This window comes from Chroicocephalus ridibundus, chromosome 9, assembly GCF_963924245.1.
Source record: "Chroicocephalus ridibundus chromosome 9, bChrRid1.1, whole genome shotgun sequence".
NCBI lineage: Eukaryota > Metazoa > Chordata > Aves > Charadriiformes > Laridae > Chroicocephalus > Chroicocephalus ridibundus.
In genome coordinates this window covers 41943216-41967746 of record NC_086292.1, presented here as the reverse complement: position 1 = coordinate 41967746, position 24531 = coordinate 41943216, and the positions used below count along the sequence as shown (strand labels likewise).

At 49.0% G+C, this 24531-nt stretch overlaps 1 protein-coding gene across 2 annotated transcripts in view; it reads right to left on the bottom strand.

Annotated features, from left to right (window-relative positions):
- Positions 1-7865: 7865 nt before the first annotated feature.
- NTRK3 (neurotrophic receptor tyrosine kinase 3) overlaps positions 7866-24531 on the bottom strand; it is a 218835-nt gene continuing 202169 nt past the window's right edge. Inside the window, exons 17-18 of one of the 2 annotated variants that reach the window (XM_063346504.1) lie at positions 11243-11401; positions 7866-8316 (exon numbers count right to left, since the gene is read on the bottom strand). In XM_063346504.1, the coding sequence (XP_063202574.1) occupies positions 8131-8316; positions 11243-11401 (345 nt within the window). In that variant the 3' untranslated portion in view covers positions 7866-8130. The remainder of the gene's footprint in view (positions 8317-11242; positions 11402-24531) is intronic. The other variant, XM_063346505.1, reaches the window with a different exon arrangement.

The window sequence follows — 24531 nt, the reverse complement described above, 5'->3', positions numbered from 1 at the left end:
TCTCTATAACCTTGGGTAGCCTTTTCAGCTGTATTCTGATTGGGGGTAATAAACGTTAGTTTGAAGAAATCTTCCTGATGGGCCCGATTACAGAAATGACAGAGACACATAACTCTATCTGCAGATGAGGGGAAACTACGGGCATGTCCCCTCTTCATAGGCTATCCAAAGCCTTTGACAATAACAGTAAGCCTACTATGAAGAGCTTTGAGTGAAAGGATGAATGGGCTCTGAAAGAGATTTCTAGAAGTACTATTGAGATTTTGCCCTTAGGGCTAGTGGCTAATCTGTTCAGCACCTGATACTTTGTCTCTTGCCTAGAACCTCCTGCAGATGACTGCAGAGCAACGTCTGAGTATGAAAATAAGTGTATGAATAAGAAGTTGTGGCAAAAACACACAAACAAAAAAACCCTTCCCTTCCTCTTCCATATTTTTTTTAGGTGCCAGCGGTCTTTTTACAAAGCAGTGCATCTTAGAGATGCATCTTGAGAACCCCAGGCAGGATTGTCTCTGCCCATACAAAAGTGAAGAAGTTGTGCTCCTGTCTGGGAACTCTTGCTGCTTGACCTACTCTTACAGCAAAAGACTAAAGGGCTTGGGGGCCTGGCCTACACTTCCAACTTTACAGCAGGAGCACTGAGTTCAGGAGTCAAGAGACTTCTTTTGCAGTGTCCTCTGACTCGCACTGAGCGAACTGTGTGAACTTCTTTAATTCATGCAGTTTTGGTTTGGTAGACAGAGTTAATAGTGTGCCTGTGGGCTGGTGGGTAGGATTGGATGCCGTTGTCTCACATCAGCTGGGATTTTGTCTGCCATTTAGCCCTGGATCACGTCTGATCAGAGCATTGTGTATGGGGATTGTATGTGTTGGAGTTAATCAGTGCAAGCAGCTAATTGCCACTGGTTAACTAGTGCCTTTTAATTAGGGCTGTGTTGCTGGGTGGATATGTGAAGGGAGCTGTTTGTCGCTGGCAAAAAATGTCAGCCTTGTGATGTAAACCTCTTTGGGGAATTAAAAAAACCAACAAAACAGGCTAGAGCTACTGTCACTTTAGCAAGGTAGAAAATCAGTTTCAGCAGAACTGGCCTGGATGAGGTTAGAGTCACGCTCTGCTGGGGTCAAAAATGATAGCAGCTGCTCCCCGACCCTTTCTCCTGTGCAGAAGGGTGGGACACTATGGGCTTCAGCTGGGATTTACAGGAGATACCCCACATGCATTACAATGAGCTTTGCTGTAAAATTCACTGCACAGAGGTTAATCTAGATGTCAACACTGCCTGACAGCAGTGAAATTACTCCGGGGCAGTGCTCCTTCTGAAGTCTTAATATAACAGTCAATTCCATCCTGCCTGCAGGAAATGAAAGTTTTCTGCTTTGTGTGCGGAATCATTCGGCGCCAATTTTCTCACTGTTTGAAGTCCAAACTGTTTGTGGTCTTGGGATTCACCTTACATTAAGACCTTCACTTCATTTAAAAACTCTGCTAGTCAAGTCCTGAGAACTGCAAGGACAGAAGCTGCACAGGGAGAAAAAGAAGAGGGCAGGGAGGAAAAATCTTATCTCACCTACCACATCGAAATCAAACAGCTTCACCAGCTCTCTGTGCTCTGAAAATGGAATGAATGCAGAAATTCAGCTAAGTATCAAGCAGCAAAGACTGGGGAGGTTGGAAGCCAGCAGAGAGCAAGAAAAAGCATGCAAGAAGACATTTGGACCTCCCAGAGCTATGATCGTCCTTAGAGGTATTTCAGTCCTTCCCTGCTGGGACCTTGTCCTAAGCAGCCAGTAGTTCAGCATTTAAACACCTCCTCAGAACAACTGCTCAAGTTTTCAGCTGTAGGATCAGTCGCTTGTGCTGGGCAGGAGATCAGTTCCCATAGAGGACTCCTGTCGGTGTGAGGAAGTGATGGTTAGATTTGTTGTGCCTCCTTTCCCCTTGGAGAGATGCTAAAATTGTGGGACTAGCAGAAGGGAAGAAGAACCAATGGTCATTCCTTTAGTCTGGAAAGATTTGTCAGATAGGGTCTGTGAGAAACTCAAGCCGTCAAGATGAAACCAACCTATCATGTTACTTAGCTCAGCCCTGTAAGAAAGCTGTAAAATTGTGTCCTTTCTCCTGGGTCTCTTATCTCTTTCCTCAGTTGGGTTTTTCAAAATTGCAAGCAGTGGGACTCCTAGCACTTCTCTCACTCTTTCATGGCTCAGTAGTGTACTGGAAAGGAATGAGAGGCACAGGAGAGACGGAATGCTCCTGCATTCCTCTTGGAGCAGCAACTGATGTCTCTGCCTGTGTCAGTTATGACACTGCCAGCCATGTTTTGAAAACACCTACTTTCTCCAGGCTTGAAACTCAATATCCCTGCTTGCAGAAAGAGCGGCAAAGGGAAAAGATTTTTCAGGACTTTACAGCTACTTAAAGAAAAATTAAATGCATACTGATTTAACAGACGCATTGGGGCAGGAATAGAGAAGTCACCCTAGAATTAAGCAAGTCTGTCCACTCCTGGAAAGCAGTGCTGAGAGGGGAATTTTCTCTTTTCCTATTTTTGGTACTCATTTGGAGACTAGCAGCACTGTTATGTCTCCACGACCCTACCATCCATCAGAAAACCACTACAACTGAATAGCAAATAAGCCTTCTGGGTTGTGCCAAAGCATGCCTGTGCCTGCTGAGCTTCATAGCAGAGGGACCCTGTTGATGCCCATAGCCTTCCAGCTGTCAGAGGAGCCACTACAGCATGGTGTCACAGCCAGGATCCCATTTATTCAGCTTGCTTATTTTCACCATTGCCTTATGACCAGAAAACACACCTACGACTGTTACGAAAACACGGGATGCGAGCCATGGCTGTAGTAGTTCGGCTGATTCCTGAACAGATCAGGAAGCAAAAATGGACATGTGGTGCACCAAAAATTCAGCTACTTGCACTGCCTTTTCGTTAACCACTGGGAGTCATAGTTGGGAAAAGAATGTAGATACACCCTGGGGGGCAGGCAAATGGGAAGGTTTTAAAAAAACTTCTTAAGATGACATGCTGAAAAAAATACTGTCTCCACGCAGGCTGGTACGTGAATGCCTGCTGACCAAGTGTGCAGATCTACTTCTGGTTTTGTGGGCTTGTGGTGACCCAGGTCTGCATTCTTCAGCCCATATCCTGAACTCAAGGAAACTCATGCATTTGAGTTCTGGGAAATAAAAGCCTTTCCTATGAAAGGAAATAACTTACATAGTATTATACTTCTACCTATGGCCCTGAAAAAACAGTTTTTTTCAGGCCTTCTTTTAGTTGTGTTTTCTTATAGAAAAAAAAAATCACCAAAAAGCACAGACCCTAGAGATTTTGTTTTCTGTCTGCATAAATGGTCCCTTACTTTTACTGATTTCTGTCTCCTTTTTAAACCAGTATTTGCCCAGCTAACTTTTCCTAGAGCTCTAGTACGTTGCTATTTTCTTTTGTTTTTTGCTTGTATCCACAGTGCAACTTAAAATTCTATGCCACACTCCCGAAACCAGTCTCAATTTCCCAACCCAATACACTTGCCTTCTGAAACCAGTCTTTCCCTTTCCTTGGCTTTTTTATTTCCCCACATATTTTCTCACCTTGTTCCACCCACTCTTAGGGAGAAGCAGACAGCTCAAAAACAATGTCTCTCAAGCAAGCAGCTTCTCTAAAGGCATTCCAGATTTTTCACATTTGTCTGTGCAGCACATGTTCCCAGAGTCACCTGTCTGTGATTCAACACCCTGTGGACCCAAGGACAGGCCTGAAATGAGGCAGCCCAGGCCCTTTTTCACCCCTAAAATACATGCATTGAGGGACATTTAAAAGGACCAGACGGGCAAGCTTTGTGGGAGGACAGGATAGACTTTCATTCTGGCAGATCATTGTGTGTCTTCCCTTAGCTACATTTCAGCTTTCGTCTCGCAACCTGACAGACTGGGGTGGAAGGACTAGTAATGGCTGGAGAGGACAAGACAGGTCATTGATGAACCCCTAAGGCTGGAGCCATAATTACTGCCCACAGTTTGCAGCCCTGGCATGCGATTGCCATCTGTACCATGCGCCAAAATAGCACCTTCACCTGCAAGAAAGCATCATTTCACTGACACCCTTGGGTGACTGAGTTAGTGCTAACAATTTTAATTCTTAGGGAGCAGGATGCAGCTGGGACAGGGAAGACCCGATGACCCCTTCTCAGCAATGCCCAGACCAGTGTTCCTCCCAGCTCCCTTTCACAAGCCCCTTGAGAAGACTGCTGATGGAGGAGGCTGGGTGCTGGGAATGTCTGCCTGGGCTTGCTGGGAATTAGAGGTCTGGCTTGCCCCAGAGCTGGGTGAGACCTGTTGGTGTTCCCAGGCAGCAGGGATAGCTCTCTGCTCTTAGTAGAGGCAGGACAATGGGAAGTATCTCTCCCGGAAATGGAGGAGCATGAACTCATTTCTCTTTGCCTCCAAACAGTCCCCACACTCGGATTTATGGCACTCTGTGAGAGTTTCCCCCCCCAAATCTTCTCTTTTTCCTCCCCTCATACACAGCAGGGCCACCCCAGAGGCCACCCCATCTTCCTACAGGGAAGAGCACCATCACCCGTGCTGATGGGCAGGGATGGTCCGCTTCTGGTCCAGGGAAGGTGCTTCTGGAAATGAGGTCTCAGGGTGTTCACCAGGAACTCAGCACAGCTGCTTTCCCTCTTCCCCTCCAAAACTGTCATGCCAAAAAGGGATGCAGCAGTTTCCATCATGTCTTCAAACACAAAACAACCTCCTCCTTGCCCCCAACAAACCTCCAGCCAGCATCAACAGGCCAAGGGCATAAAGCAGCAGCAGCAGCAGCCGGGAAGACGTCACACCGCAGAACTGCAGCTTATCCTGCTCTTCTGAGCAATTGTTCACAATTAACTTTGACAAAAGGACCTTTTTCCGAGGCAGTCACTGCACTTGGCGGGGCTAACAGTAAAGCGGTCAGACAGCCTGAACCTTGGTCTCAGCCACTTCACGTCTTCTGGGGACCCATCTCCTGGCCTCTCATAGACTATTTATTCCTAACCATGCAGCACCAAGGCTCGGCGTCACGCTCGGCTCCTGAGCTCACCTCGCCGTCGTCACCATACAAAGAGGTGGCAAAAGGGACAGGGTGGTGGTGCTGGGCATGAGGGGAAGGAGGAAAGAAGGAAGGGAAGGAGGATGTAGCTGCTGTGCACAATGGCAGCAGGGGAATCTCATCAACAGGGGAACACAGTGTCTGTTTGTGATTTGATAGCGTAAAGGCCCGTGATATTGGCCAAAAAAGAAATGAGAGCGAGAGAAGGGTGGAAAAAATGGTGGCCTTGCACAAACTGGCACAGTGCCTGGGAGCCACAAGAGCAAGAAGCCATTTGGAGTAAGAGCCCCAAGGAAGGGTTTTCTTTTGGAGACATTGGGCAATTAACAGCCATCCCTTGTTCTCCCCTTGTGCAGAGTCTCCAGTCCTTTTAGCCAAAGCAGCCTGCATAAAAAGGGAGCCAGGCCAAGGCTTGTAACCCCTCAACCTGTCTTTTTCCCTTTCAAAGGTGGACATAAGTAGGCAGATGAGGAAAATTGGTTGCCGTCTCCCAAAGGAGCAAGATCCTGCATCCTGCTATTGAGAGGTGGCATGGTATGCTGTTACTGTGTGCGGACTATGGAGTCGGTCCACACCCTTGTCCCTGACCATGCCATCTTTGGTGTCCATGCTGTAAGCTGCTGGTGCCTGTTCAGTGGCAGTCTGCCCGGCCTCCATTGGCACAAGTCTGTCCTACTAGCCCAGTTCGCTCTAGCATGCAGAGGAAGGTTACATCCTTACTCCCACATGGTTACACCCATCATCTCCCACCCAAAGCTTACACTGCTCCTTACATAAGCACAGAATAAACCCACAGCCACTGCTGCCACCACAAACCTCCTTGTAGCGGTGTCCCCTGCCCCTGCCTAAAAATGTAAGCTGGGTCATGCCAGAGCCATGGGTGGGAGGTAGAGATTGGCAAGAGACAAGGGAAGTGAGGAGAGGACACAAAATCTTCCCTTTCAGTAGCCAGCCACAACCAGAGTCACCTATGTCCCCTTGCATCCTAGTCATGAACTCTACTCTGGCCTTGGGGAAGGAGCCAAGATCCCTTCTCTGTCTCCTCTTCCTCGGTCTGCATTCCCTTCCAGGCAAGCACCACATCCACGGAGGCTATTTTTGTGCTGGCGGTTGTTGCCTTCTCAAAATTGCCTTGACAATGCCTGTGCCGCCCGCTCCCTGCCTCCTGAGAGCAGCTGCCAATCTGAGGTCCCCCTCATCCTCCATGAGCCACACGAAAAAAAAGACCCAGAAACGTTTTTGTATTCTCAGCCCAGTCCGGACAGACGGGATTCAGCATCTGACTCAGCCTTTCCCCAGGTTGGGATTATTTCCTGCTCGAGGGAGGTGGGCTGTAGGGAGGATGCTTCCGTCTCTCCTCGCTGTCCCCACCACCCCCTGTCGCTGCCTGTCAGGCCTTTATCCTCATTGAGATGCAAGGCTGGCCACTGCGGCCATCCGCTGAGCCGTCTGCTCCTGAAGGCACCTTCCCCTCCTTCCCCCGCTCCTCCCGGGGCTGCCTGTGGAGCTATTCTTCAGCCTCTGCATTTCACAACAGCTCAAAGGCAGATGCATCAATCCTTTCAGGGGATGGGGACGTGAGGAGAATGGCAAGGGGGCCGCAGGCAGGTGTTGGTAGGTTCCCAGCCATCTCACAAGCTTTGTCCCCCTCTCTGTCCCACGCTGGCTTGTGCCTGAGGCTTGGACTGAGGCATGGGGCAGGGATGGGGAGGGAAAAGGAAGAGCACTGGGATATGCTGACCCCACAGGCATGCCCAGCCGGGATGCAGGCAAACTCCCATCTGTCTGCACGCCGCAGCCTTTCCCCCATGCGGGGAGCAGGGATGCAACCCCGTCTGCTGAAGGTTTACACCAGAGACCAATTTGACACCGGTGCAGACATCTGAGAGAGGGGGAACAACCCCATGGCCACTAGCAAAAGTGAAGGGTGGGAGAAAAAGGAGAGGTGGGGATAGGGGGGGTTGTTCCTCCCAAAGTCACCACCTGCGCTGGGTGCCCTGGGCGAACGGCACTCCTGTCTCGCACACTGCAATGGGTTGGGGATGATTCAGGACCGGGTCTCCAGGACCACCCCCCTCGACTCCCTTGTGCAGCCGCTTCCATCCCGCTGCTCTCCCGGCCCTGGAGCGGGGCAGGAGGGAGGTCTGGGTCCGGCCGGCTCGCCGTCTGCGGGAGGGCGGCTGGGTCCCGGTGTGTGTTTTACCCGTAGGTGCCACAATCCTTTGACTGTGTGTTCAAAAGCCTTGAGTCTATACATTTAAGAATCAGCAAATTAGAAAAATTGTCTCCTGAAATGTTGGAGGGAGGAAAAAGGCAGGAAGGCAGAGGGGGACAGGGAAGGACCGAGAGGGAGGGAAGTAAGGGGTTGGTACAAGAGAGTTCATCCAGGGGCACTGCCCTGGCTTTGCGCCCATCACCTGCGGGCTGGGAAGGAGGGAGGGAGGCAAGGAGGAAAAGGGAGGACTGATTTCACACATTCAGTGCATATCATACAACCAGGGCAAGGCTTTCCTCCCAGGGCTCCTACCCGGAATGGCATCGCTGCCGTAGCCAGTCTAGAGCCCTGCCCAACAGCCCGAACCATACTCACAGCAGGGTTGCAAGTCACTGCTTCATTGCTCGGGGGAAAGATACCTTCTCCTTTCTTTCTTTTTTTTTTTTTTTTAATTATATATATCTCTTTTTAAGTACTTTTTTCTCCCTTTTTTTTTTCTTTTTTTTTTTTTTAAAGTCTTATAATTTTCTGTAACAGCAGCTTCTTTCTGTATTGGTGTGGAAGTTATATATAGAGAGATATCTATAAATATATATAAGCCAAACTGCCTTACAGGTTGTTGTTTTGTGGGATTTTTGTTGGTTTGCTTTTCGTTTTGTTTTGTTTCCTTTTTTCAGTGTTGTATGTGTAGCAGGCACTTGAGTTTATATGAAGATGTTTGCTTGGGAGCTGAGGGGCAAAGGGCTTGGGAGGGGGAGAGGGAAGGAAGGACGGAAGGAAGGAGCAGGGACTTTCGACAAGTGGCCACTGCTAGCCAAGGATGTCCAGGTAGATTGGTGTGGCCTTGCCCAGAGCATGAAGGATCTTGTAGATCTCCTTGATGTTGAGCCTTTGCTGAGGTTCTCTCTGCCAGCAGCCCAACATGATGTCGTAAACTTCCTTGGGGCAGACTCGAGGCCTTTCCAAAACTCGGCCTTGGGTAATGCACTCAATGACCTGAAAGAAAGAAAGGAGACATTGAACACCAGTCGGGCAGTTCCTGGAGGATGTCCTGTCCCAGCTGCGTCTTGGGTGATGTGGTACCGTTTAGTGAATGGGAGCGCTGAGAAGCCAAGAGGTCTGCAGATCCTTGGCGCTCACCTGTTTGTGTGTTGTTAACGATAATTTTACAGTGAAAAGCTTGTCTTCAGCTGCAGTCCCGCAGGTGCCAAAAAGCTCCCCATTTGACATCTACCTACCCCAGCGCTCTCTCCAAATAGCAGGTCGCTACCCAACGAAATGACATTTTAATTTAGGATGACAGTTTTTCCTGCTAGCTAAAGAAGGAAGAAAAAGCCTTTATAGCCCCAAACCAAAGTAATATTTTGCACAGCTGAAATGATTTTTTTTTTGCCCTGAAAATCAAGATTCCTTTCCATTGCAAAGCCCAGGAGAGTTCTACAAGGGAGAGTTCAGGGCATCTTTTCCTACCTCCATCTCCAAGGGCGCCTTTGCCTCATTTTGACATAGAAAAGCAGCTGAAAGAATGAAATTTCATCTCAAATCACATCTGTGATGGGGAAACAAAATTTGCAGGTGCTAACACTCTGTTCTGGGTCAGGTCGGTGCTGCTAATGAGAGAAATGTGAGCTCTTGGACAGCATTAAAGACTCTTCAGAGGGACGCCGTTGGAAAGGCCTCCCCTAGAGTGTCTGTTTATATTTTGTTCACCGGAGGAATGGATGCAAAGGGAGGCGGGGTGTGATTTGTCAGAGAGCTGCTATTACCGTCTGGCCTCCTTGGTTGGAGTTGATGAGTCCCAGCATTGCAGCGTGCGAGTGACCTGCCACGCTCTGCAGATAAACACGGATCCCAAGCAGTGTGTTGAGGGAAGCCACCCAGCAAGGGCTGTTTGGAATTTATCATTTATGAATAGTAATGGGCCTGCCACACAGCTCAACTGATACTTATCGCTTTGCTGTCTGCATATAAATACAGAGGGGAGAGATTAGGACCTGCTGAAAGCGGGGAGAGGAAGACGCAGCGTGCGGAGAAGCCTGCATCAGCATAACGCTGCTGGCAGCCGTGGCCTGTGGGAGGAGGTGAGTTATGGTTTCTGACGGGACATCCTGGACATGCACAGGAGCCCTGTGGTGGGCCCTTTCTTTCCAGGGCAAGGAAGGGCATAGACAGAAGTTAATGGACTGCCTTTCAGATGAGGTGGCGCCCCGTCCCATCTCTCCGCTCAGGCAAGGTCTTATTCAGCCTTGAACAAATCGGCTAAAAACGCCCTGGAATGCGAGGCCGTAGGAGGGAGCAGGTATCCCAGCCTCGATAGTGCCCACACCCAGCAGTGGCGGTGCTCAGTCAGCCTGGGGATTGCTCATGGTCCTGTCCTGGCAGCCTGGAGCTCATTTAACTTGCCTCTCCACGGGGCTCTGCAGCTGCGGCCAGGCGGCTGCCGAGACTCTCTCTGACACCTCACCATCCAGGAGCTGCTGGAGGCGTCAGTCCCCTGCAACCACCCAGGTTCTGCTCACGGTGAAAAAGGAGGCAGATGAGAGCTAATGCAGCTCCTTCCCCACCAGGACAGTGTGGTCTGGGGCAGGGGGGAGTCTCTCAGAACAAAGTGAATACAATGATAGGAAAGGGAAGGACAAGATTTTTCCAGGGATGGTAGCAAAGCCAAGATGTATCTGTGCAGATTTTAACCAGCCCCCCTCCCTCCGGGCTAGGGGTGACTGTTCCCAGTCCTACTGCCCCGCAAAAGAAACTGAGGCAGAAAGCACAGGGGCAGCTGAGCTGTCGTGTTCCAGCGTGCCTGTCACCCACGTACAAGCTACATGTGCTCATTTGCGTGTGTTTGTATTTACCCTCCCAGGGAATGCAAGAGCAGCTCATTAAATAGCGTGACAAATAACTTCTGTCGCTGTCTATTCCATTGTTTGTGTCTCTAAAATGTTTGCGTGTGCTACTTTGGGATATACAGTCAGGCCCCATTGAGCACACGAATGGGCAAGTATTAGAGCTGTAAAGCAACACCTTGGATTTGCCATCTCTGCAACTCACTTAATTAAGGGATCTGTATCCAGAAAGCAGAAAATGCACATTTCTCATTACAAAAGGTGAAATTTCTGAAATCCATTAGATGCACAGTAGGATAAAAATGTGCAAGATTCCCACACACTGCTATGTCGAGGCATCTTGTTCCTCTTCTATAATACCCCCTGCTATTCTGAGCAAAAATCTTCCAATGCGTTTTTGCTGATGTGCCTCAAACCTCAGCTCCGACACTCTGCTAATCCCAGCCAGCCTTCCCTCAACATTTTTACAGTACAGCCCCATACTGATGGGCTGTGACTTTTGCTATTCAAAGAAATAACACAGACGAACCAGCTCCTTGGGTCCCACCCTTAATGAACTGGGGCAAACCGTATAATAGATATCTGTATGGGAAAAAGCCCCGCAGAAATGCGCCACGTGCTATAGAACAGGCTTCAAATGCTTTCTCAAAAACTGGGGACTGCAGTAAGAGCCTCAGTTATAAAGTGAGGAGGTAGAGAGCAGAGGAAATGCAGGGCATGACAATAACTTAGATCCCAGCAGCAACTTGGGTATCCCCAGTTCTGGCAACACTCCGAGAGTTTATGAGATGTGGTATGTCAGGAACTTAGACAGGAGAGACTGAGGATGAGCCAGTACATGGCTTTGGCAGAGCCCTTTGATTCCTGTGTGCCTCAGTCTCCCCAGGTCTTAAACGGAGATAATGACACTTCTCCCATGGTGAAGCGTTTTATCTCTGTGCCGGAAAAGGGACATAGGGAGGAACTATTGCAGGTGCCAAGGAGGGGACCACCTATGTATGAACTCTTTTACAAGTGTCTGGAAAGGAGAGAAGGTAAAAAGCGGCGTTTCCAGCTGAGGTGCCTCAGTACTGTTGTACCTCTGTGTTTGAGAGCTGAAACCAGGGCTGCTTCCCATACGTGAAGATCTCCCAGAGGATCACCCCGAAGCTCCAGACGTCACTCTCTGTCGTGAACTTCCTGTACATGATGCTCTCCGGAGGCATCCAACGGATAGGCAGCATGGTGTGTCCTCCAACCTGGGTGAGGGCAAAGGCACAAGGAAATCTGAGTGAGGAGAGCCCCGAAGACGGGGTCAGCCCTGACGTGGACACACTCAGGGCCTCCCTGTGAGCTACGTCAACACGGAACTGTTCAAAAAAGCTGGGCCGGCTACTGCCTCCCCGACCGCCCGTGGGCTTACCCGCCAATCCCACCTGGTTAACGTGATAGATCGGGAGCGAAACGTACCAAGATAAACGATGTCCTCTCCTCCCAAAATGGGTTTGTAAAGAAATCAAACGACAAAACGCCAAGAGCATGCTCCAGCCCTACAGCCTGACGAACCAGGAGGCAAGGCAAAAACCAGTGTTCAGCAAAGCGCTGTGCTGAGTTTTGCAGGGCCTCAGTGCTCCGAGGCGCCCACCAGAGATACAGCGTGAGGTTTATCCCTCACTTTGGTAAAGGTTTTCTAAAAGTGATGCGCAGGCATCTGCACATCACCTAATTGCATGAAAGATTTTGTGCTCATAAAACTGTGCTACAGGCCTTTTCAAAGAGTGCTTTGAATATGTAAATGACTGCAGGACCGCACTGCAAAAAGGCGGTCTGTTTGTCAAGAACAGGCTCTTACAGGCAGGGATATGCCCAGCATTTAATGGAGGCAGGAAAGCCAGCCCCTTTGGAGATGGAAGAGCCCATGGGCAAAGTCCCACTGGGATATGCCAAGCCAGGGAAAGGCGTTTTCTCAGTCGGGGTCTACCCTTCTCTAAGGCACAGGAATCCAGAAGGTAGATACCTCCCAACAGTTTGAAAGCAGATGGATTTACCTTCAGAGTCACTAGAGATTTCTAACCAAGTGTTTCTGAGCAGGACAAGTTTTTCTCTGTTCTGTCCTTCTACATAAGAAGGACCATCTGTGGGGAAATAGCTAATTGATAAGAGCAGCCGGTGCCGGAAGCAGTATGGCTGCAAGTCTCCAGCACTTGCATCTGCTGAGGGTAAAGTGTCCGAGGTTTCGGTGATGATGAGAAAGAATGCTTTTGTGGTGCTGCTTGGAAAACCGCTTGTCTCATTATGGACACCAAAAAAGCAAGTGCTATTAACTTTGCAGAACTGCAACTGAATCAAACAGGCAGAAATCTCTCCGGTCCTATGACGGATCAGGGGAGAAGGTATCTGATATCTCGGTTTCCAGCATATGTGTGGCTATTCAAAATAATGAGATTGTTGCGCTCGCTTGGATGAAAACATTCCTTCTACAAACAAAAGCTCTCCTCTGAGTTGCCAGTTTTCCCAAGCTCCCACAGGTTTCTTTGCCTGATTAAAGCAGAACGAGCGTGGGGAAGGGTCAGCACAGAGACGCACTGCGGTGCTTGGACGCAAGAGGGACAGCGCGAGGGAGGCGTGTTGGAATAGGGTGTGCAATGGGAAGGATGCTTAGCGGGCTTTCTGCACGGAGGGTGCGAGTCAGACGTCTCTGGGGTTTGACAGAATCTGGACCTGAAGAGTTGTACTCAGAGGGCTGCAAAGCAGCCCTTTTTCTAACCCTGAAACAGCCTCTTCCTGCAAAAAAAAGGGATGGGATTTTAAAGGTCTCGGGGACATCTTTCTTTCCTAAATGGAGAGGTGCTCAGAACTGCAATGCTTGAAGGAAAAAAGCTGATTGCAGCTCTGCACCTACTACTTAGAAATGGCTTGGCTGGTGTGTTCTCAGCTTGCTGCTCTGAACTCCCAAGAATGTTCTCCCATGGAAATGGAAATATGCTTCTCTCTGTTTGTTCCTTTGAAACCCTGACTGCAATTTTAGCTCTTTCCTCCTTCCCAGCTTTTACAAGTTGCTTTCCCTTCTTCTGACGGGCTCTGAGGAAATGTTATCAACAGAACAGGACATACATCAGACTTGATTGTTGCAAAAACTGTTCTGTGCTAATGCGTATTTTGTTCTCCTTTAAGCAGCACTAACTCTTCGGTTTTCCAGCAATCTCCAAATGATTACTTATTGCAACGCCCTCTACGTTTGCAGTATCCCGAATCTTGCAGACTCATGTGAGATTAGAGGTAGTACAACGTACTGAGCACACTTCACTCCCTTTTGAACAGGTCTTATGTCAGTTCAGCATCCACGGCCCAGGTCCTCAGCTTACACAAACAGCGTTACAGCAGTATTGCTCGAATGGGAAGGCCCTGGTTTCTGCCGCTTGAGGATCTGGCCCTGAAAGCAGAGCAGAGAAGCCAGTAGTCCCATTTCAGTTCTAATAAGCTAAAATAAAGTTGAGGTCTTTGGTCTCCTCTAGACACATCCTGGTGAAGAACTGCCAGTAAAGGGACATACACGGCCAACGGTTGTCCCAAGGATGTGACGACACAGTCTTGACTTGGTTCATATGGTGGAGTGCAGGGTCCGCAAAAGCATTCCTCTCAGCCCTGTATGCCATGTGAGACATACCTTTTACTAAAAATTAATCTAGTAATAATTAGTAATCAAATTAATTTGGGGGTTAAAAAAAAAACCATCCAAGCAATGCCCAGAAATGTATGGATTCCAAAATACGGCTCAGCAATGCTCAAAGATAAGGAGGTATACTTTGCAGAGGTATTGTTTGCATCTCGAACAAGATGCAACATTTTTAAGAGCAAATGTTGTCTGGCACCTACTAGCTAACTCTAAGCAGAACAGTCATCTATTAAACTGGTCCATAAAACGATCCAGTGTCTAGAGTAGCACATAAGGCTGACTATTACCTTTTAAAGCATCGCCTTTAACTATCCCTTACTGCTCCCCTCACAGACTGATTAGGATTAAAATTCCCATTTCACAGATGAGAAAACGAATGCGGGAAGGCGGGGAGAGGCCCTGCTCTGAAGCTGTTCAGCAAGCGAACACCGAGTCGAGTCTTCCTGGTCTGCAGTCAGCTGTACCCTGCTATGTGCTGATGTAGCAAAATGATTTAGAGCTGAGCACAGAGGGATTGTGCTACCGATGCCATAGGAAACAGAGTGTGTCCAGGGCGACAGAAATCCTTTGCATAACATGTAGTGGCTGTGATCTGTGTTACACCAGTGCAGACTTCCACGTGATTCCCATGGCTACATACTTCTTTTACAGGACCAGCTGTTGCCAAAAGCTTAAAAGCAAAATGATGCTATTAAATCAGGCTTTAAAAAAAGGATGGTGGTTTTTTTTTTTTTTTTTTTGCAAAGCCTGTTTACATGGCATGTCCTTAGCTCTGGAAAGAATTGTTATCAGGTCTTCAGTCAGAAGCCGAACGTTTGCTTCAGTCAAGCTCCTTTTTGCTCAGAGCTGGGCCTGGCAGGTTTCAGAAATAAGTGACCATGCAGGACTGATGCTTGTCAGGAGCATGCTGCTTCTGAGTCTTTTCTAAGACAGTCATGTCATCTTCCCACTCCACCTTCCTCCATTCCCCTTGGGAGCCAGGGATGGGGGAGCCCAGCCATCAGGCAGGTTCATCTTCTAAAGGCCCCTAAGGGTGACATGTCCTCAAACAGTGGCATTGCAACGTCTCCCCTGGAGACACTCCAGAACCTGGAAGAGGGATTTGCTTTCAAGCAAATAAGGCAAATAAATCCTCTTCTGTTCCTCCCTTTAAATCCTGTGATTCTGCCAAGCTTGCCCTTTCTCCTTGTTATTTTAATGCTTCATAGACCTGCAGACTGGCCTCTTTATCCCACTGCCATGGCTGTCTAACTTTGCTTGACATTTTTAGTTCTCTAACTTTCTCTCCCTAGATCAACTCCCCGTGCCCACGTTGACATGTTATTCCCACTGCTTTGCTCTTTCAGTTTGCAGTGCTATCCTGGTAATAAATAGAGCAATCAGTGCATAACCTCTGAGTGGGCAAAGTTTCCTTCTTCTGTCTCCATTTCAAGATCACAGCATCGTTTCCATCACTTTCTAATGGATACTCCCAAGTGCGTGACCAGGTCTACAGCCACATGTTTCTGATAGTCCAGGGCACCTGGCCTCTGCTCTGAAGCCTCATTACACAGCCAAGCCTGTAGACTTGCAAGATAACCAGCCACTCCCTTTGAGCAGCTTATTGCTGTATTAGATATGAACCTCGGGGAGCTGGGGGAGGTTCGTGAAAGGCCAGCGTTAATGGCCATTAGGGAGAGAGATAATTACTTAATGCTAGTACAGCACTTTGACGATGTAACGCTATATAAGTGCTACGTACCGGTAGTATTATAAGGTTCGAGGTTTGTCTGCTAGCAAGGAAAGCTGGTGTCTGGGGAAAAAATTCTCCTTGTCCCAGCTTTCTGAATGACATCCAGCTGATTAGGAAGGGAAAAGATGACATGTTGTCCCCAATGACTTCGACAGTACAGCAGCAGGTAGTGCAGCAGCAGTGTTCGGTGAAGTCTGGGCAATATATCCAGAGTTTGGGCCGCTAACAGTGATACTATGAAAATCAAAAGCAGAGTAGGGCTGAAAAACCCTCCTGAGAACTTTGGACTGGTGGGAATACAGATCCTAACATGTTAAAGGCAGCTCTTGGTGAGCAGCCCTGTTTTCCCCCTCCTGGCTCATGTACTAGCTCCGTGCTCACAGGTGAAGGTTGTTCCATGGATTTGAGCTAAGAACAGAATTTGATCTCTGGCATACTCTAAGGCTGTGTTTTATTTTCCTTTTTGTGCAGCTTCCTTCCCAACTTTGAAATAAAATAAAAAAATAAATCAGTGCTTTTGTTTTCCTTGGTCGTTCGACATTTGCTTTCCAAAGCCATCTGACAGCTTTCTTCCTCTTCCTGGCCTACTTCAGGCAGGCTCTGCTCCCGCTCCTGCCTTGGGAAAGTCACGAGAACAACCATAGGTGTCTTCGTACGGTGCAGCATTATTTGAAGTTCCCTTTTGTGTGCAAGATGCTGGAGTTTGTACAGAATCACGTAGCAGTAGTGGAGACCTTGGCACCATTTCTCTCCAGGAAAATCTACTCAACACTCAATCCACTCGACCGAGTGATAAGACACGCATTCTCTGATTGCTGTCTCTGTTCCTGCTGCTGTAGGTAGGGATGACCTAGGATCTTCTTTAATTGCAGATCTGGCTGTCATCCCAGGCTGGGCTGCACTGGAACATATGTCCTTTAGACCTCAGCTCTAGGCGCTGGGTGATTCCTGGAAGATACTTAGCTCCAAACCTTCCCCCAGCAGCCAGATGTATGTCCCCATCAGGACACATTAATTCTTGCTGCGGGCAGGATGTGTTATTCAGCAGTTCTGGACAGCTTTGTATGAATAAGAGCCACAGGTGGTTGGGTCACCCGAGAGGACACGAGGACAAAAAAAAAAGCAAGGCAAGCAAGAAGCAGGAAAAGCTTCTCTGTTTGGCTAAGTTGAGCTTCTGGAGAAAAACAAACATCGCACAAAACTGCCACAGATCACGCCTTTGTGAGTCGAAGTTTGTGCGATCAGGTTGGGGCATGCGAAGGTGGCTTCTCAGGGGCGAGGCAAAGGGCAGTACGTGCTCATGGCTGGGTCTCCAGGTGGAGACACACCTTCCCTGCCATCAGCGCTGGATCCAGCAGCACTGAGAGATATTTCTCTATTGGATGTGCCAGTATTTAGCCTGTGTGAGTCCTGACAGATTCCTGGGCGCCTTTTGCGAAGCGGAGGGATTAGCTCTGACATGCCAGGCAGAGCTGAGCTTTGCTGAACATTAACTGTCCCGCACTTCATAGTTCTAACTGTCACCTTACCAAGCTCTTAAGTACCCAAGTAGTTTACATCAGAAGTAGCTGAATTTAAGGGCAAGTTGTGACTGGATGCGATTTCCAAGTATTTTATCGGTAATTTCCTTTCAGCTTAACCAGAAAGTAGGGTGCTAGCAATATCTGAGATTGCACCATTGCCGGAGCTACTCTGGCCTCAAAACATCCCCAAGGTGTTCTCCTGACTGAAAGGCACCATGTGTTATGGCCATACCACTCCCAGGCTGAGCCCCTTCTAAGTGATTCAAAAGCGGTCACTGCAAAAAATCTCAGCATAGCTTGTCCTTGCCTTGAGGTCGTGCGCCTTTGCCGTCCCTGCTGTCACAGCCAGTGCTGAACGTGAGCTTAAAACCAGTCAACAAAAACCAAAAAGCTTCCGCCAAACACTTCGACTCACTTGACTCATTGTGTCTTCACCGTGCAGCACTCCGCATGTGTCTGCTCCACTTTCTGGGAATGGCAGAGCTGATCCCCTCCTAATCCTCACTCTCTCATCTAACCATCTCCTCCGTTGCAGGCTCTGGCAGTGCCGCAGCGTGGGGCTTGCTGCTGCCCTGCACGCCAGTGACTGAAGACATCTCACAGCAGTTTGCAAGGGATCACAGAGGATTTTTGGAGATTTACAGAACACACAAAACAACCTGTAGCTGTTTCTCTTACTTGCATGGAGCCGTGCTGGATGTCCCAGCCTTTCCCAAAGCGGGGGAGATGCAGGTCTCCTGCTGCCAGAGGGGAGAGGGTTGGAGAGCATGGGGAAAGGAACCAAATGTCCCTGTCGTGAGGTGATGTAAGGGCCCAGATGGACTTGCTCAGGAGCAGGAAAGACTGACCAGGCAGGGTTAATGCGCAACTGAGAAGGGGGTGAGACCTTCCTGCTGTCAGTAGGGCTGTTTGGCAAGGGACTGTTTGTTCCCCCCAGATGCACATACTGTGTTTAAACATGAGTCTAAAAATAAAGCCTGCCATTGACATTGTTTTTCCTTACTTCATTTAACAATCTAGTTGCTTTATGACCTGTAATTCTGAATCACATTGAACCAAGCAGTGTAATTTGCAAGCAGGGACAGTGGCCTTTTCCCCCCCTTTCCCCTCATCTCTGCTCCACTGAGTGTGTTTTAATCCCACGGTTTTCAGCATTCCTAATGAGCCATTAACAAGCTGCCAATTACTTATGCAAATGAGGGGGGGCAGACATGGAGGGGTGGCTGTAGCTAGAGGTAAATTCTGCTACCTCAAAACGGCCTGAGATAAATCACTGCTGTTCTAAGAGCTGCCTGTACCCAAGAGTCCTCTCAGTTATATTATCTGCCATCTAAAAATGCCAGAGGTAATGCAGAGGATGGTTAAGAAAAGGGAAACAGAGGAGTAATCGCACATATATTTTTAATTATGTTTGCCAATAATCTATTTGGTGTGCTCCTTACCACAATTCACTCCTCCCCTTTTCTTCCCAGAACTCAAAGCAGCAGCACCCACTGCTAGGAAAGGGCTGCGCGACCAGCCTGCAGAGGAACCAAGGCCAATTTCTCATTTTCATATAAGCAAGTGCTTCAAAAGCCGTGATCTCCGTCACCGGGACATAAACCATGAGGAATCCCAGCCATGCCATTCAGCTGGTGAGACGTGGGAGCAGAGCAGCTGTAGTTTGCAAAGCAGCTAGTTAAGAGGTCAGCAAGGCCACCACTAGGTGCTAGCAGGTCCTAAACTCCTGTCCTACCAGTTGCTGCTAGAGTCTTCCCAGGTGAAGGAGAGGCCTCCTGATTCCCTGGGCCACCTACTGAAAGTTTCTTGTGACCCAGAACGAAGAGAGCCCACACTAGGATCTCAGACAGCAGAGGAAGGTGGTAGCACTGGGGAAGGATTCACTGGTGGGAAAGCCAGTGCCTTCCCAGGAGTCCCACTGCTTGGCTGCGGGTTGGCACCGGGCAGTTGTGCAGAGGGGTGCATGCAGATGGTGGCCTCTGTGGTCTTTTGCACCACAGCCACGACACGGGCACCACATCTGGCCGTTCAAAAGCTACCAACTAAACCACCTTTGTCCTGGTCGCTGCCCAGATACCCGCAGAGGCTGGGAAGGACACTGAATCTATTCATACTACAGCCATCAGACAGTTTGTCGGGCACCGTCTGATTTAGCTATTTGCCTCCACCAGGCTGGAGACCCTTGCACCACACCACGCTTTTTTAGGACAGGCCTGCTCAGAGACACGCAACGCCTGTGAAACAGCACAGCTGTCGGCTGGTTCCGACTTCAAAGGGGATCTGTAGTCAGCAAAGACTGCATGTGCCAACAGAAATTGTCCATGACTGATCTGCATTATCATTTTGCAGTGAGCTGGTAATACTACATGAAGTGTTTAATAGCTCAAAAGCTAATCAGATAGGGGCTAAGTTAAACCATCGTGATGCAAGAAACGCGTCCGTCAGGATTCTGCTCTTTTGGTGACGCAGAGAATGAAAATCAGCTCAGTTTCTGGCTTCAGAAAGTAAGAAGATTTGACCAATAAATCTTAACCTAGCAATATAAAAGCAAAGTCTCAAAATGGCCTGAGAAATACAGCTTAGGAAACAGGACTAATAAAGCACTCGCATGTGCGATCACTCTATGCTAATATGCTTTCAGATCGGTATCTCCTAATCCCCGCTTCCATCGTCCCTCTCTCTCTGTCCTGACAGTGACTCCCCTCTGGGTGACCAATAACGCTCCGTCTTTGTCTGCAGCCAGAGCCATTCCTGACTGACGACTATACATGATTTAGATAAGGCTCCATTACTTAACTTCTGGATGCTGGGTAATCAGTTCAACTGCCTTGGCATTAATCATAATAATATTCAAAATTCATTAGGCTAGATTGTTTGGAAATCTATTTCTTGTTAGCGTCAGATTCACTGAGCATAGGCCCGGCAGCGTACAGACAGCAATTCAATACCACGCGGGGTATGGGAACTCCCGACAGAAGCAGTCCCTTTCTTTCCGTGCAGCTGGACCATGATCTGGCAGCTCCTGCCTGGTTTGTCATTTGCGTATCTCTGTTAAGTAGCGGCGAAACACGGTGAGCATGCTGCTGTGGGTTGATCAAGGGGCACCTATAGAAATAAATAGCTGAGGATGGAGTTTTTGGGGGGGGGGGGAAGGCTAGACGCTCAGATCTGCGCCCACGAATCTTAGTAGTATCTTTTGTATCTAAACACTGGGCAGCCAACCCAGAGACTTTTGTGCTCAGTCATGGTATGGAGGCACAAAAACTGAAAGTCTTTTTAAAAACAGAAATCTATTCCTTGCTTTCCTGAAAACTTACAGTACGCTAGATTAGAGAATGGGGCCTTAGTGCTTTACCAAGGTGAAAAACTTTCAGCAATAAAATAGCTGGATCGTTCCTTCTAGCCAGTTTCCTGGAGGCCAATTGAGGACGGTTCCCAATGGTGCGCTTCCTAATGGTTTATTTGGCCTGTTTAAGCATTTTGGGTGATGGTGCTTTCCTTCAGGTACAAGTTCTCACCCTGTAGTCGAACCGTGGTTTCTCAGCAGGGAGACATCACAGAAATATAGAAAAGCTTCAGAAGATGCATACGCTTTCTGTCCTAATGAAGGCAGTTCAGGCACAGATGGCATCTCAGACAAACGCGTTGCAAGCCGTGTTAAAATAAAGAGCTCATCATCGGAGGCTGCAGTGTCACACCTACTAATGATGTGATTAAACTCATCAGTGCCGGTGGGAAAGCTGTGCCAGCTCTGGCACTGCTGAATGGAGAGAGAGCTGCATTTCCCGGCAGAGGCAAACCCCAACCCCCTCCCACCCGTGAGCTAGGCCACTGCAGAGACACACTGAATACGTAACACTAACGGCTAAACTTCCTGAGACCTAACATAGGGGAGGTTGCCCTGGACGTGCCCTTCCCATACCTGCCTGAAGCATCCCTGTCACAAGGTGGTGTGGCACGCATGGGAGAGGCTGCAGGTGGTGACAACAGCCGAAGAGGGACAAGCACAGGAAAAGAGAGTGACTGCACCCATCTGAGCACGGCTGCAATGGGCGAGCGGCAGCACTGGGAAGGGGCAGAACTAAAACCAGCGATAGCCAAAATGGTGGCACGTGCAGAAGGTGAGGCTGGGGTTTGGCTGCAGGATTCTGCTGGAAAACAAGCTAAATTTGAAAATTGCATCGTCTTCTACTCCATTTTCCCACCTGAGACTTTCTGCGCATTGAAGTTTCCTCCATTCTTTATCAAGTTTGCCAGATGCCCTTGAGTAGGACAGAGTTGCTGGCGTCCCATGCATTTTAACCACTGTGTTAAAATTCTTCCTCCCTATTTATTTACCCAGGAGCGTAAATAAATAAGCAAAACTCGAGCACTAAGTGGCCATCGCAGATATCGCTAGTTGCCTTCTGCTCCCCTTCCTGCAGCCAGCCAGACGCTCCACCCCAGTGAGTCCCGCTGGGACCGTTTCACAAACGCAGCGCCCGGTAGGACGCATCTGACTGGTTTTGCTGTAATATAGGACCGCTTCTAGATGGTCAGCTCTCCGAACCAGGAGAGTTTTCCTAGAGGAGTCTCTAGCCACCGGCTCTCCATTAGGGTTAGCCACAAGAGGAAGGACAGAAGGAGAAAGTGAGTCTAAAGAAACCACTAACGTTCTGCAGTGTCTGAGAGGATGAATGACCCCTGCAGACATATGCTGAGCAGACAGGACAGTCCTCAATTATGTCATTGCTGGAGCATTTACTTCAAGGGGAAACATGACTACAAATGCTGGGGTTAAAGCCTTGGCTGGTTTCACTGCCTCTGGATAAGCCGCTCTAGTCCAAGAGCGTTAGGTACGAGTATGCAGCGTGCACAGGCAATGACACGCATGTCTGCGTATGAAACGGCTTTACAGCCCAAAAAGTAGAGCTGAAAAAAACCCCCTTATTTCATTCTGCCCTCTTTCCTTTGTGAGAGGAATCCTAAAGGATTTGCTAAGGTATCGGTGGGCGCCAATCCATACATCCCAGTGGGCAACGCACAGCCTCCCTCAGGAAATCACAAGCAAATCTTGCCTACACGATGGAAATTTCCTGCTTGCCACACTGATTTTCCTCATCCTCACCACATTATCCCCGTGCTAACTTCTATATACTTCCCTCAACATTTTCTAACCTTCAAGCTCACAACTTTGTAAATATTTGCAATCAGGTAGCACATCTCCCCACTCTGGTCATTCTTTAGACAAACTATTTACATATGGCTCTTTCTGTCCTCAGCAATCAATTGCTTCACATCGTCTTTGTTTCTGCTGCACCTCTCCAGAAGCTGTTGACCTTATGGATGCTCTTTGTGGGGCAGAGTCAAGGCCACGTGGCGGTGTAATAAAAGAGTATTTAAAATAACGATTGCTGTAGAGGCACATGCTTTGCTCTTTGACTTGGGTTCTTTACATGGGTGGCTTCAGAAGAGCATTTGTTTCACTGGTACACCGAAAGCCACACGCTTGCTCGGGAGCTGCCACCCCACAAGGGACTGTGCTTCATTCGAAGAGGACAAGATTTATAAAGACAAAATGCAACGTGGCCTGGGGCGGGCGCAATCGCACTTTACAGCGATACTGGCTGTATATTGATCAGAACCGGCTTGGTGCTTTATTAGCCACCCGAGAGGTGCGATGAGCTGCTGGTGGAATTTGTGCTTGATAATCAATCAAAGGCATTCGTCATTCTTCAAAATGCTCCTTGAGTAGGTGTTCGATTTGGGTGTGCGTGAAAAAGGGAGGAGAGCAAGCCGGAGCAAGAGGGAGGGAGGCAGCAGGCACGGGTAGGGTGTCCTGCTGCCCACCCCTCGTCCTGACCCACAGGACATCCCTGCTGCGGCATCCCACACCGCCCCGTGGACACCATCTCACAGGGCAGGTCCTGTGGCTCAGCAGACTCCTCCACCACTGGCAAAGCTCTCCCTGATGAAGCTTGAAGAGCAGCAGCCGTTGCTGCCGTTCCCCAGCCGCCTGGCACACGTAGCTCCCTCAAAGCTCTCCCTTTCTGGTTTGGTTTTCCCGCATTTCCTAGACAAACTGCTCTGTGGGGTTTTTTTTTTCCCCTTCCTCTCACTGACAGGTACAGGTGGCTTTGCTGCCCTCTCATTGCACCTCCCCCAGCTTGAATTTTAAACTATTTAACAGCTTTAAATGCACCTAATGATGTTTCAGTCTGCACTTTGCTGCCATCCCTCTGCTTTTCTGACACCGGGAAGAAAAGTGGTTTGGAAACCTATCGCGGACTTCTCTGCGTCGGAGGTCTAATTACATGGTAACCTGTGACCTCGTAAGTACAGGGTAATCTGCTGTGTCATACCAGGGTAAATTATCCCACTACTTCTGTCTTTTCCACTGTAGCCTTCTGCAGAGATGGAAATACAGCCGGTTAAACGGTAATTAATCTTTGAACCATTTAACACCTGCCCAGGCCAGTGAGGAGTAACCAGCAGAAGCCCACTGGCTCTGTGCGGGGCAAGGGACTGGCTCAGGAGCCACCGCTCTGGGAGTGTCTGGTGTCACCTGGCCAAAGCAGGGGCCACTTTGTCACCCAGTCTCTCTGGGTGCTGGCAGCCTGGGGCAGTGGCTGTGGGCTGCTTTCTCAGCAGAGCTGGATGCGGCTGTCTCCTGCCTGCCCTGCGTTAGGCATCGCTTATTCTGAGGGACACATCCAGAGTCATCTGCAGGAGGAAAGGGAAACCAGGGGCATGTGGATGCCCGAGGGGAGCAGGCACCCGCCCTGCCTGTGTTAGCAGGATGGGGCCAGAGGTTCAGAGCGGCTCATTCGTGCTGGGGGTGAGCCGTCGGGAGCGCTTCCGTATCCCCACTGCGAGGGAGGTGCGTGGGAACGGCACCAACGCCTTCCTCTGAAACCATCCAAACCAGCCAGGCACGGCCCCAGGCATTCACCCCGCAAAACTCCAGGAAAACCAGCAGAGAGATCCGCTTTCTCCCTCACCACTGTGAGATGCACTTCGTTCCCTCCCACGCTAACAGCCTCTTGCCCCAGGGCTGGGGGCTGTCTGTCTGACCCATGGTACCTCTATGGTAAGGAAATATATTTGCATAAATTTTAGACCCACTGACATCATTCCCTCCGGAGAGCTTCAGGTTTTTATAGTAAGCACGGTAATGATTCTCAGATTATAGACTAATAAAATATTTTAATTTGTTAGGAACATTAAGGTGGGCACTGTACGATTCTTATGACATTTAAACAGTGCTTAAAAAAAAAAAGGAGGGGGGCACGTTTCTGAGTACATTTATTTTCCAAACAGGAGCACTGAAATAGAAAGTCAAAATCCCACATGCTGGTACCGAGATGGGCTCTGACACCTCCCCTCCGTGCCTGTTTCACTTGAATACCTGCCAAGTTAAATAAGCAAACACGGGCTTTCGGCGTCCTAGTTGCAAACCTGTTTTTGTCAAGTGAGCCC